Source organism: Abramis brama, assembly GCF_963993115.1.
Source record: "Abramis brama genome assembly, contig: SCAFFOLD_183, whole genome shotgun sequence".
Lineage (NCBI taxonomy): Eukaryota > Metazoa > Chordata > Actinopteri > Cypriniformes > Leuciscidae > Abramis > Abramis brama.
Genome location: NW_028155939.1, coordinates 1 through 14000, shown reverse-complemented (window position 1 = coordinate 14000; position 14000 = coordinate 1). Strand labels below are relative to the sequence as shown.

At 36.3% G+C, this 14000-nt stretch overlaps 2 protein-coding genes across 3 annotated transcripts; both read right to left on the bottom strand.

Annotated features, from left to right (window-relative positions):
- Positions 1 to 126: 126 nt before the first annotated feature.
- Positions 127 to 2381, bottom strand: ccdc74b (coiled-coil domain containing 74B; the record flags this gene model as incomplete). Of its 2 annotated transcripts, none has more annotated exons than XM_084139080.1 (5): positions 2132 to 2381; positions 840 to 887; positions 622 to 736; positions 309 to 528; positions 127 to 231 (listed from the first exon to the last, which is right to left on the bottom strand). In XM_084139080.1, the coding sequence occupies exons 1-5, from the start codon at positions 2244 to 2246 to the stop codon at positions 127 to 129; spliced, it is 603 nt and encodes a 200-aa protein (XP_083995206.1). In that variant the 5' UTR covers positions 2247 to 2381. The 2 variants fall into 2 exon arrangements, with proteins under 2 accessions (XP_083995206.1, XP_083995207.1); XM_084139081.1 differs by having other exon boundaries at positions 309 to 525.
- Positions 2382 to 2560: 179 nt separating this feature from the next.
- Positions 2561 to 13551, bottom strand: smpd4 (sphingomyelin phosphodiesterase 4; the record flags this gene model as incomplete). The annotated part of the gene is made up of 17 exons (XM_084139082.1): positions 2561 to 3175; positions 3284 to 3412; positions 3498 to 3629; positions 4144 to 4374; positions 5724 to 5929; positions 6077 to 6240; positions 6610 to 6710; positions 6857 to 6947; positions 7139 to 7287; positions 8544 to 8633; positions 11442 to 11513; positions 11594 to 11726; positions 11810 to 11961; positions 12067 to 12119; positions 12254 to 12350; positions 12535 to 12610; positions 13415 to 13551. Coding segments are annotated over 17 exons (2334 nt in total), but the record flags the coding sequence as incomplete, so codon positions are not given.
- Positions 13552 to 14000: the final 449 nt, after the last annotated feature.

Here is a 14000-nt window from a genome sequence, read left to right as displayed (position 1 = left end):
CGATGAACTATTTCCATTATATATACATAAAAAAGAAATTTCCTTTGATTTTGGGGTGAAATATGACTGGGACATTTTCTTGACAGGCTTTTTGAGATGTGGAAATGAAATGTAGTGATAAAGAAATTACCTTTTACCATCAGCAAGAAAAGCCTTGGTCAAAATGTAATTCTCTGCAGTGATTTTCTTGTTGAAAACAATGTCTTTGAGAACAGCCTTCACACGTAGGATCTGAGAGGAGACAAATTAAAATGCATCATATATAGTCATTCTTGTATAGTGAGAGCGATTGAGAAACACGGTCTCACCTCTTGGGACTGCAGGCTATTAGCGCTGTACAGTTGGCGTATGATGACCTCACATTCCTGTAGGGTGGGAGGTCGAGGGGCCTGAAATGGACTACACTGGATCATTAGAGGCTGAAGAGAAGTGATGAATCCTGCTCTGGCTTCTGAAGGACCTTCTGTTTTGTCTGCTGCGAGGGTCTCTGAAGAATTTGATTTAGTTTCTCTATAGTTTAAAGAACTGCTGTAGGCAGAATGTATGTTTCCACTTATTAGATCTTTATAATAATAACTATTTAATTAAATAATATTATTAAATAATAATCTTTGCAAGCACCTGATCTCTGTGCTTTGTGATGAGCAGGTGTCCTCCAAAGTTTGCTCCAGATAGTTCTTTCTGTCTCTCTGGAATTTGTTGCTTTCTGTGTGACCCCTCTGGATACGGCTGGATCCTGTCATGGGATTTTGGTGCAAGTTACAATATTAATATATAAACTTGAATCAATATATATTTGTCTTATGAAAATGTGTGAGAGAACAGAAGTGTCACTTAACCTTGACTGCTCAACTTTGGAGGCTCCATTATCAGCTTATACTGCAAATCTGTAACACATAATCAGACAAAAAAATACAGAATGGAGAATGATGTTTAATTAATATGTCCAGTTTAATGCATGTATGAATCATGCAGGGAAACCAGACGTAGTTTTACTTTTTTATTTATTTATGATATAATATTATTCATAATATTCAATATAAGAGTACTTTTTTATTTGTAACATATCATTGTATGTAATATATGCGCCTTATGGTTTAATGTAATGGCCTTTCAGAAAACGTGAACAATAAAACAATTATGAAAAACAAAAATCATGAAATGGAAAATATCTAAATATCGTTTTACCCAACATAAAACAACAATGAAAAGAAGGCTATAAAATTACAATAGATAAAACTCGTAACAACTTGTTATTTATGAAAAATACTCCAAAGTGTTTCATTGTTGACCCAAGAGCAAAAACAAAAATATGAAATTGCATTTATACAATATTTGACTCAAATGTCGCATCTGTGACAACTAACAGTTAGTAGGCTACCGGTCTTACATAGCCAACTATCAGCAAACATTTATTTCTCGTGTATTTCTTTCACCCGGCCGTTTGGTGTAAGCAAAATACCTTTACATTTGACCAAACAAATCTCCTTTTGACAGTCAGAAACAAAACACCAAAGCGTTTGTCTGTAAACTGATACTTTGCCACCCACAGCGGTTACAAACGCCATTCTTTAACTCTCTTCATTCAGCAGCTCGACGTCACCAGGCAACCTACTGACATATCACCACTGATACCCCTGCCCAGCGGGTGCCCGTCCTCATTAAAGATACACTTCACCTGAAAATTAACATTCAGTCATCATAATTTACTCGCCCTCATGTTGTCCTAAATCTGCATGATAACTCAGCTCACTTTCATTGCAACTTTCCTTACAGTGAGAGTGGTGACTGATGCTGTCATCCCCCCTAACATCTTTGTATTTCACAAGAAAATCATAGACAACATGAGTGAGTAAATGATGACAGAATTGGGTGAACTATCCCTTAAACTCACAGGCAAGCAAGCAGAGATTATTATAACAACCACACAGGCATCATTATACTTATATCAACGGTACAGGTTCTCGTCATATTTTCAGTAAATTACGCCAATTAAAATAAAAATGTTACATTTTGTTGTTAAGTGTACGGACAACTATCCATGTCCTCACTTACACATAAACGTATTGTTCATGAAAAGGCCAAAACATTATTCCTGTAATATACATAAGGAAATTTAACATAAGTTTACCTTTATTTTGCCGTTTTAAACTATCTATTTCACCATGTAATTTCTCCAGAGTTTCCCTGTGCTGCTTTTGTAGGAAGTCAATATTCCTCCGCAGCGAGTCGACTCGCGTATCCATTTCACTGTGAAACAAGTTTGATTCCCACAACGACCTTTGCGTCACATGCGTCTAATCAAGCGGATGACGCTTCGCTGCAACGTTGCGTCATAACTTATGCTTTACCAAATACTCCTCCAGCTAATATATGTTTCAAAAACGGTACACTCCTCTCGCACTGGAAGTGGCTGCTATGGTAACAGCACTACTTCCTCTAATACAGCTGGGAAATAACAGATTTAACAATGGCATTGCATTACTTCTTTCCGTGTGTAATTAAGTGGAGATCTGATACATATCTATGTTTATACAGCAATGGAAATCCAGTACACAAATGAGACACATTATGTTTAATGAAATGCAGCCAGTTAAAACTTTGGATTGTTCTGACAACCACATTGGCAAAACACCATTATAAATGAACTCAATGACTGATAAACTGGATTAACCACATTTCATAACAATAAAATAAAAAACGTGTATTGGATACAACATTCCTGGTTCAATTTGTCATTAAATGTACCAATACACTTTCAGTGCAAATACTGTATATAAAAACCTTCATGCACCTTTGCTTGAAGTTTTGTATTGACATAAAAAAAAATAAAAAAGGCATGATGAACCTCCATCTACTGAGTCTTTAGTTTTTCATTAAAGAAATTCAAGAGGAGCTCATAGAGAAAGCTGACGATGAGAATGAGTCCAGTGCTGGAGAGAACACCGAATGATAGTAGTGCCAACAGCATGTAGAGCAGGAGGAGAACGAGGAGGGTGCGATAGCTGGCCAGAACCCGCAGGCTGAGACGGACTCGCTGAGGACGTTCCCTCATCTGCCGCGTCGCCGGACTCTTCCGCCGTTGCTCCACAACCGAGGTACTGCTCAGGTAGTGTCGTCCTAGTCTGCCCAGGAGGTCCTGTCGAGAACACAGCGCTTCCATGTGGTCTCCCAACTACAAGACACAAACAATATGGTCACATCTGACTGAAATTAAATGCAAAGCAAGACCATAATAAGGTTTAATTTTGGACTGCATTGCAGGCTAAAGCAATATTCTTACTCTTGCATTCATAAAGGTTGAGATCTGGAACAGCAGTCGAACCAAAAATGCATTTTCGTAGCTCCTGATAGGTTGAAGCTCTGGGTCTCCTTGATATTCGATTTCAAATCGGCGAAGACCATTGATGATCTGTAAAAAAGGAAATATACAGGTAGAAAATCATTATGATTTGCTAAATGAATATGTTAAAGAAGTTCGCCATTCTCAAACTCACCTGCAACCTGCCCAGGTCTGTTAACACAAGGCCATTCTCACTCGGGATGCAGTCTGGCAGTTGTTTAGACGCTCCTTCATTGTCCACAGACGCTACATTGACAATCAGCTGAGACAGCTGCCCAGCATTTAACTGAACAACATAAGAACCAAAATCAACTCATTCACCTTTCATTTTATGTAATTAACTACGTAAATAAATACATGCACCGCTGTTCAAAAGTTTGTGGTCTCTAAGAATTTTCCCCCCCAAAGAAATTAATAATTTTATTCAGCAAGGACGCAATATATTATTTAAAAGTGACAGTAAAGACATTTATAATGTTACAGAAGATTTCTATTTCAAATTAATGCGCTTCTTTTAAAAAGGTTTTTTTTTTAATTAAACAATTTCCACAAAAATATTAAGCTGCACAACATTAATAAGAAATGTTTGCTGAGCAGCAAATCAGCATATTAGAATGACTTCTGAAGGATCATGTGACACTGAAGACTGGAGTAATGATGCTGAAAATTCAGCTTTGACATCACAGGAATGAATTGCATTTTAAAATATATTAAAGTAAAAAAATATATATATTTTTACACAAATTTACAGACCCCAAACTTTTGACGTACATCCTAAATAAAAGCAGGAATAGACTGACTCTGAATATTTGACAGAGATAGTCCAGGGCTTTGTCCAGGAACTCGTGAGTTTTCTTCACACCCTCTCCCAAATCGTCCATCTCTCCTCCACTAAAGGTGTTGTTGTGATCTAAGGAGCCGACGCCAAACCACGAGAGAAAAGAGCTGTTTGCAGCCATTTCCGTAGAATGATCCGATATCCGTTTGGCAGTCTGTCGGGCTTGGGCAATAATCTGGATGAGCTTTAACACCTGGAATTGACAGAAGGAATCATGGTCTATAACCCCTTAAAGGAACACTCCACCGTTTTTTCATATTAAACTGTTATTCCCTTAACTAAGACGAGTTGATACATAATGTATGGCGGAATAGCACTTGGGACTCGGGAGCACTTCGACTCGGCGTAGTAAAAAGTCACGTTGGTTCTAATGACAGAAGTGAGACGGAGAGGGGGAGAGGATTTTTCAGGAGTGATATTACTGCGCCGAGTAGAAGTGCTCCCGAGTCCCGAGTGCTATTCCGCCATATATTATAGTTATCCTTTTTACCCGCTTAGAAAAGCGCCACATTTTATTTTGTGTCACCATACATGGTCGTGTAACTACTCGTGTAACTCGTCAACTCGTCTTAGTTAAGGGAATAACAGTTTAATATGAGTTATTAAGTTGTTTTTTAGAGTGACACACAAAACTAAAGACTCATAAAAATATAGCAAGGAGAGTCAAAAGGTAGGTATCGTTTTATAGAACACTTTTCAAATTTTACAATACATTTGGACATTCTCATGCCGAGAAACTGCTGATAAAAGACAAAAAAATATATATAATTTTTGCATATCTTTCTTGTTTGACATCCAATAACTCAGGAAGGAAATACGGTAGAGGGAAATTCTTCTTTGGTGAAGTTCCCCTAAATGTGAGCTGCATCTGGATCAAATTTTGTGGTGATTGCTTTGATAAAGTAATCCAAAGTTACAGCATTTGGAACCAAGATAGCCTTTTTGTTCAGCCCTTGACACCCCATAATGTGCATTTTTAAAATTGTTCCTCCATGATCAACGCAATAGATAATGTTAATTTTGGGCTCATTTTAATTGTAATAATATGCTGTAAAAAATGATGTGCCATTTTCAATGATCTGTGAATGTTTCATGAGCTGTATGATGTTTTTGACACATTGCAGTACATAGTACAAAACATTTTATAGATTATGAAAAAATTTATTCTATTTATCAGCAAATAACTCAGCACTACTTAGGAGTTTTTCAAATTGGCTACATTCATTGTAAAGTTCAGACTCTAAACTTTCAAATGACACCTATTTTGTGTTGATCAAGGCAGTAGTTTTGAAAAATATAAATTTTTTTGCAGCTAGGTGGCGACCGCAGGCGGTACACTCCGTTTTAGAGGGACTACTTAGCACTTGTTAAGAGTTGATCAAAGTACCGCCGGCGGTACACTTCGGGTTTAAGGGGATACTATTCCTTTCTGTGGTAACACCATTCATGAAGAGCTGACTGCTTATTGTATGCATTTAACAATGATTTTGCAAGAAACACCAACTCTTTTTTTAGCACATGTAGAATTAATTGTCAGCTTACAGTTTTCCGTAGATCCGGACCAAACATCAGGTTGTACTGGCAGTCCTGCCCTTCCAGGCTATAAACATGACTTTTGACCTTGAAGACGCTGTCCGTCCCCATTGGCTGGCGGGAAGAAAGGAAGCTGCCACCATGTGAAGGTGTCAGGAAGACACGGTTCTGTCGTTGGAGAATGGCATGCTCCGGCTCCAAGAACAGCTGCTCACCTGGAGATATAACCTCATTAATTTGCTCATAAAAAAAAACAAAAAACAGTATCATTTCATAATAAAAATCCATGGGGTGTTGTTTAAAATATAAAATAATATAAAACACCACTCAAAAATCCATTCATTCAATATTTCCCAAAATACCTTTCTGGATCATCTCTGACAGATTTGGTTGAACAAAGACTTTGGCGACCCTAAAGATCATCAGGGCGTTTTTGGCATTGACCAAGTCTGTGCGCATGGCTCGATTCAAGAAGACCTGGAAAAGCTTTGTGTACATAAGCAGATTCTCCTGGACAAATGAGGCCCTGTAAATGACAAAGACCAAAAATCTTTTTGGTAAACTGATCTGAAGGTCGCATCAACTGCTCTCTGTGAAATATCATACACTACCATTAAAAAGATTGGGGGTAGAGTTTTTGAAAGAAGTCTCTTATGCTCACCAAAGCTGTATTTGATCAAAATACAGTAAAAACAGTAATATTGTTGAATATTATTACAATTTAAAAATGTCTATTTTAACATATTTTAAAATGTAATTTATTCCAGTCTTCAGTGTCACATGATCCTTCAGAAATCATTCTAATATGCTGATTTGGTGCTCAAATAAAACACACACACACCGTTTGAACAGTAGTGTATGTAATCCTTTAACAAGCACCCAATATTATAAATACCATTTATCGGGAACAGTTCTGTTCTGGCCATCTGCTTGAGTGTTGTTTTTTTCGCCAGTGTATCTCCAGGGCTGGATGTAACTAAGCCACGTTTCTAGGATCTAAAACAACAAAATAAACACATTGAATTACATTTAATGCATTTCTTTAGCATCATGGCCCTCACTATGATTTGAACAGCACATAATGTTTATTGCCAACATATAAAGTAGGCTCCAAATGTCAGTGAGCACTCAAGGACATTTACCGCTCTGAATGAGGCGTCCAAAGGCCAATGACCAAAGCAGTGTTGTAGAAAGACATACAGCTTTTGCTGGACAAACCTCTGCACCACCACACTGTGGGAGATAGAGAGTGGAGGCTTATTGACAGAGCAGTAAAACAGAAGACAGTTCAATCAAGTCCGCGGCACCTGATCGGGTGAATAGCTCCTCTTTACGACGTGCCACCTTAGATTTACAGATGTTTTAGTTCTATAGCCTGATCCTCAGGACAAGCTGACAGATGCTAGCAGGCTGTAAAAACCCACCGCTTGAGCTCCTCCAGAGGACTGCTGTGGGAGTGTGCAGAGGGCGAGGAGGAGATCGACTCAGGTTTCAGGCTGCTGGAGAAAGCGTGCAGATGCTTGACTAGGAGACGCACAACAAGGACGTGCTCCTCCGTAGGTGTGAAGGGCTCCTAAGACATCATCCAAACAACACAAACACAAGTCAGACTTTTAAGATTATTAAAAAAAAAATTGAGACCCCATTTATACCTGGTATTAACTGGTTTGACTGACATTTACTTGCAGTGACAGATTATTTGAAGGACACATATCTTAAGTTAATTTAAGGAGCTCGATTAAATTCATTAATTATTCTTATAAATTCCATATAACAATGTATTCTCATAAATATTGATAAAATGTGTAAAAAAATTGTCCTTGCATCACACTGGTTTTGCTATAGTTATAGCAAAGTATTAAGTATAATTTGAAATTTCAAAGAATTTCTCAATGTTTTAATTTTTAAAAGTGGTAAGTGTAGTAGTAACATGTGAAACTCCGAAATGTTTGAACATTCAGTCATTAACAAGAAGCTATTAAATCAGATACAGTTTTGAAAAACTGATGACTGAAAAAGTTACGACTGCATTATGCTTATATTCTACGAGGTCAGAACTAATTCAGAAATCCGAAAATAATCTGAAGCTTTTTTGTGCATTATAAAGGTTAAAATAAGAATGAGCTTTCTGCTTGAAATATTACATAAATAAAAAAAGAAAAAAATACTTTTATTTGAATACAATTTAAAAAGAAAAATTGTAAAGAAAATGTACTCTTAAGCTAAAAGTGTGGTAACAAACGTGCCGAAAAAAGAGCTCCCTGATCAATCACAAGTGGTCACAGTAAATGCAATAGAAACATTTGTTATTACCGGGTGTAAATGTGATCAGTCATTTGTCCAGTTGCGATCAGATCATCTGAGATGAATGTCAATACCATGTGTAAACATGCATCATCCACAGGGTAATACTTTCTCAAAACCATCAGACCAGAGGCTTCACACATTCAGTTGAAACAAGGTATTTTACAAAACAAAAGATATCTGGGCAATTTGGTCTGGATATTCTGTGTGGTGTAGTAGTGTTTGCACAGTTCAAGGCATAAGAACAACCACGTCAAATAAAAGAAAATTACACCAAATAAAAAGAGCAGATCACATAAAATGTAAACAAACATCTCAACGTCACAATATTTCCTTATTATTTAAGAGATCACAAGACAAGTTAGTAGTCACATTAATTCAATCACACATTATAATCAGACCAAATCTCCCAACCTACAAACTGGGCTTAAACCTTAGTGTTAAAACCAACCCCTAGTCTAACTCCTATCTAATCTGAGGTTACCTCCAGAAAGCCCGTGGAACTGAATGAAAAGGTAAAAGTACTTGGTATGTGTGGAGGGTCCCAGAGCCTGGTGGGGCGGGGGGTTGGCACAGCATGCTGGACATACTGAGGCGATACTGCAACAACGCCAGCTGAAGGACTCATCACAAACGGGTGGAGGAGAGGGGGAAAGAGAGGAACACGGTGGGGGGGAGGAAAGGAAGAAAAAGGGGAGAGGAGCAGGGCAGTGAACATGAGAATAGAAAGGAAAAAGGAGAGAGTGCAATCCGAGAAAAATAGTTGGATATAGTCAGGACCGAAATGGGGGTGTACAAAAGGAAAGAAAGAGACAAATCGATATTGACCACAAAAGACACAAATGCAATGAACATGAAGATGATGCAGTTGTCCTTTTCGTACCAAGGCAAACCTCTAGCGTAAGGCATTTAAAGATTTTCTAACGATGCAAGTTTGATGAAATATGGCCAAGTGGATATACTCTTATTAAAATAACACAGAAATTGCTTTTCTGTGACTAACAATTTCCAAAAGGCAAAACAAATTGAGGAATGCTGCTAACTAGAGTATAAACTATGGCATAAACTAAATAGAAGTGTTTGCCTCAGAAAGCCTGCAACTGTAGTCAAGGCAACCAAGGAACATTATTTGTAATTTATGCCTTGATTCTCAAGAGAAGTGTCTGTTTGATGAAGTGTTATATTGCCTTCAGCTTTGTCTAATCTCTATAATTGCAAATAGAACCGAATGGATCTTATGAGAGCAGAAAAGGAGACACTGCATCTTTAATGTTTTCACCATGAAATATACCAATAAAAGTCACCAATTTACTCTCAGACAAAGTAGTTCATTTTTGCTAAATAAATTCAGGCCATGCAAGCAGAATTATATATTTACAGTGCAGATTTTTTTACTCACTAGTGTTTAACAGTTCACCCCAATTAATGGAAATTCTGTCAGTTTATTCATTTCATTCCAATTTTTTTTCCATGGAGAAGAAAATCTTAATCACAGATATTTTAATTTTGTATGTAATGTGTTTATAGTTACACACACACCCGTTCAAATATTTAAATCAGCATATTAGACTAATTTCTGATAGATCATGTGACACTGAATCCCGTAGTAATGACTGCCGAAATTTCAGCTTTGCTAACACAGGAATAAAATACATTAAAAAAAAGAAAACAATTATTTTGAGTTATAATAATATTACTTTTCTTTTATTACTAATATTTACTTTTGATCAAATAAATGCAGCCTTGGTTAGAATAAGAAACTTCTTTCAAAAACGCTTAAAAAAAAAAAAAAACTTATCGACCCTACACTTTTGAACAGTAGTATATGAAATGTAATATTACATGAAAAAGAAAAAACAATTGTGTTACATACAAACAAAATAACAGCATATAGGTTCAGAACAACACGAGTATGATTAAATAATGATTGAATTTTTCTAATTGGGTGAACTATTACTTTCATTTTCAGTAAACTGGTGACTTTCAGTTCATAATCTCCAGCACAAAGATGTTAAATAAATGATGCCACACTTAATATGATCTGGGCTGACTGGAGGGAGACTTACACTGACTGTAGATAACGCACGGACAGGGAAATAGACTCGGAAGCCAAAGACACCAAAAGATTACATACATCCCACAGCCAAAGAACAAAGACGGAAGACATATCAAGAAGCCAGCGGGCTGCATCATGCAGACTCGAACATGAAGCAATAATTCTACTACTTCAATCACATGCCAAATATGTAATGTGCTAGTGTGCTTATTCTGCCCAAATCATCAAGCAACAGAGACCACAGTAAATATGAATTAAAAAACTGTATGTCTCTTTTATTCCCTTCTATTTCCAGCAGTCATATGACTTTGGGTTGATTTTAACAGGTAAGTCATTGAGGAAATAAAACAGTTCAAGGGAGATTGATTTTCTACACAAAAACTTCTCATCTACAGAAACCACTAGGGGTCCCCAGTAAACTACCAGAGAGCTTTACAAGATGGCCAAAATCACATGAAATGCATCAGCAATATGCTTAAAACAGCCAGCTACAAAAGACACAATTGTTCAGCTAACATTTTTAAATCAACAGCTTGATCTGAAATGAAGCCGATTAGTTAGAAAACTACCATATGATTATCAATTAAAGAGATTACCTAAAAAAAAAAACTAAAAAAACCCCATTAATTTTTCATGAACTTTTTTAGAAGGGAGGTATATTAAGTATACATTAAATAATATACTACAACCAATCTGTAGTGCATAATGTAATATATACCCTTCATACTCAAAATTACATTTTGTTTGCAAATTTTGTAAGAGCAAAAATAAATGTTTTAAAGAATGGAATAAGCTGGGTCAGCTGCAATGTCAAACTCTGACTCGAATAAATAAAATATTTTATATACAAAATAAATATAGAAATAGTTATTTTATGTTGATTTAAGCAAAATGTTAATTTTAAAGTGGTGTAAAATGTTAATTTTAATTTAAACGCATTTAGTATTAAAGTCCTTTAAAGACAAAACCACAAAAGGGAGTTCTGTGGTTTTTAGCCAATCTCCGTTTAGCCATACATTAAGATAATCTCTATGCTAGTATACTCATAAAAGTAAAAAAAAAATGTAGCGTGCTGTGGATAATACCGGATATACATGACATTAGATCAGTCGGAATGACTGTGATGATGAACAGGAATCCCACCCCCCCCTAAAAATGCTTACAAAAATATAGGATATATCTGTAAACAGAGCACATGTGTTTCATTCACAGAGGGAGAGGAAGCGCATAAATCAGGGTGGGTGTCGTGCAGCAGTCCCTATGCAGTGAAGGGGTGAAGCATTGGAGGGTGGTGGTGTTCAGCCAGCCAGCCGTGCGCAGTGGAAGAAGGGAGTGTGTAGGTTTAAGGGCCTGTATTTTGTTCTTACCTTCACCTGAGGAGACTGCAGCTTCTGGTACATCTCCAGAGAATAGTGATGGAGCCACATTTCCACAAACACCTTTAGAAACCCACAACTTTATGCATAAGTACACACCAAATCATTAAGTAAACTCATGAATAAAGAACATGTTTTCCTACCTGCAGAAGCGTCTCTGACCTCCAGATCTCTTGAGCGGCAGGGTCAGCGTTGACTGAGGGTTGATGGGTAATATGACGTTTTAACAGACCGGTGCTGTAACCACCCTTTCCAACATAAGGCACATTGGGAGACCTGAGAGAAAAAGCATATAAAAGCTTATAAAATTAAGAGTTTATTTGCTGAGAAAAGGATCTTTAAAAATGACATTGTGATACCTCGGAGCAGGAGAGGCCACAGTGCCCCTGGTGTCTGAGAAAGGTGATGGAGGCACATTTCCCTCTGTAGGAAGGAAGTACTTGAGGTAGGTGTCGACAAGCACAAAGTACGCACTGTCTGAGTAACTCCCATGCTGCCCTGGAGGGTAGTTCTGAAAAGATGATTAAACAACATTTCAACATTCAGTCAATAAAATTATGTAATGCTTATAATTATTCTACATAATATATTTTGTAAAAACGACTGCAGCACTTACCTTTGGTGCCATGAGACTGGAGGCAAAGTTGAACATATAATATTCAAAAGGATCTGTGAAAGATTAAGAACAGATATGTGAAAGAAAGATGTAGAGTGATGAAACAGCCTTGTAACAGTTACAGAATGTTATACAACACATTTTATTGTAAAACACAAAAGTGAGGGTGAAAAGAGCCAAGACGTACTGAGGAATAGAAGGCCTGACATGGGGAATTGAATTTTATTGTGAAACAGAGGGCAATCCGGCAGAACCCCTGCCTGAATGGACAACTTTATAGGACCCTGTACATACAGAACAAATAAATGCAAACATTGTTGATATATTAACACTGTGAAAATAATACTTTGAAATAAATCAGGGATGATGCGCCAAAACGTATATGAATACCTCTGAACATAAACATAATTAATGGACATAATTCCTTAAAACAAACTTTTTTTCAGTTAATGTGTAGAGCACACTTACCGGCAGATAACTGACTGGAAACTCATACTTGTATTCCTCAGCTTGTAGTTTGTACACCAATTTCATCATAGGACCACTGCTTGAATAAATATTTAAAAAAAATTAATTACAACAGGGCTACATTTTAATATTTACACTACTGTTCAAAAGTTTGGGGTCAGTAAGATTTTTTAAATGTTTTTGATAGAAGTCTTACACAGATTTATTTGATCAAACATACAGTAAAAACAGTAACATTGTAACAAAAAAAAAAACAAAAAAAAAAAAAAAAAAAATATATATATATATATATATATATATATATATATATATATATATATATATATATATATATATATATTCTATTCTATTCTATTTATATATATATATATATATACTTATATATATATATATATATATATATATATATATATATATATATATAACTTTTTTATATATATTTAAAAACACATTTTATTCCTGTGGTGGCAAAGCAGTCTTCAGTGTCACATGATCCTTCAGAAATCATTATAATCTGCTTGTTTTTTTTGTGCTCAAGTAACATTTCTTGTTATTGTTGAGCTGTTTAATTTTTTTTGGAAACAGTCAAACCCCTTTTTTCAGGATTTTTTAAGAAACAGAAAGATTCAAAGAACGATATTTATTTGAAATAGAAATATTTTGTAACATTATAAATGTCTTTACTGTCACTTTTGATCGATTTAATTCAAATTCAATTTAATGCATGCTTGCTGAATAATTCATTTAATTTCTTTCCAAAAAACCAAACAAAAACTTTTAAACAGTAGTATATATCAGATTTTTACTCAGTGGTAATAGCAGTCAAAAACATACAGAATACCATAAAAAAAAAAATGACTACAAACAAAATAAAAAGCACCTAGGGTCCAGGAAGTCCATGGCGATGTTGTACTCTGCTGCTCGAGCCTGCAGAAACCGAAGATTCAAGCCAGTAAGGATTCCATCCAGGCTACCGAACACGCTCTCCACCAACCAGGGAAAGATCGCATGCAGATCCTAATCAAACATATATGTCAAACACAAACAAGACTTTTCGTGACTTTCTTGAAAGAGCAGGGATGCATGCATGCCACCCTTTAAATAATCTGAATAAACAGAAGAGCCGACAAATGAAGCGAGAGTACAGGCATGTGCGGCCAACCAACGCTCAAATGAATCTGAGAAACATGGTCGCAGAGTTCAGTACTAAACACACTTCATTCATTCCGACAGCACAGAGTTTGAGTCAGGGTGAGGGTAAAGTGGCGGCAGCAGGACAGCAGCTGGTCCAGTGCCATGTGCCAAGCAGATGACACTGCATTTAATCTCTAATACATGGGCAACGGCGCAGCTGCCTTAATGGATTTCTCTGATAAAAAAACAAAACAAAAAAAAAACAGGCTTTGCAGGCTTTTTGGGTTTAAAAAGCCTGCAACAGATCCTCCATGTTAAACTATAAAAGTGTA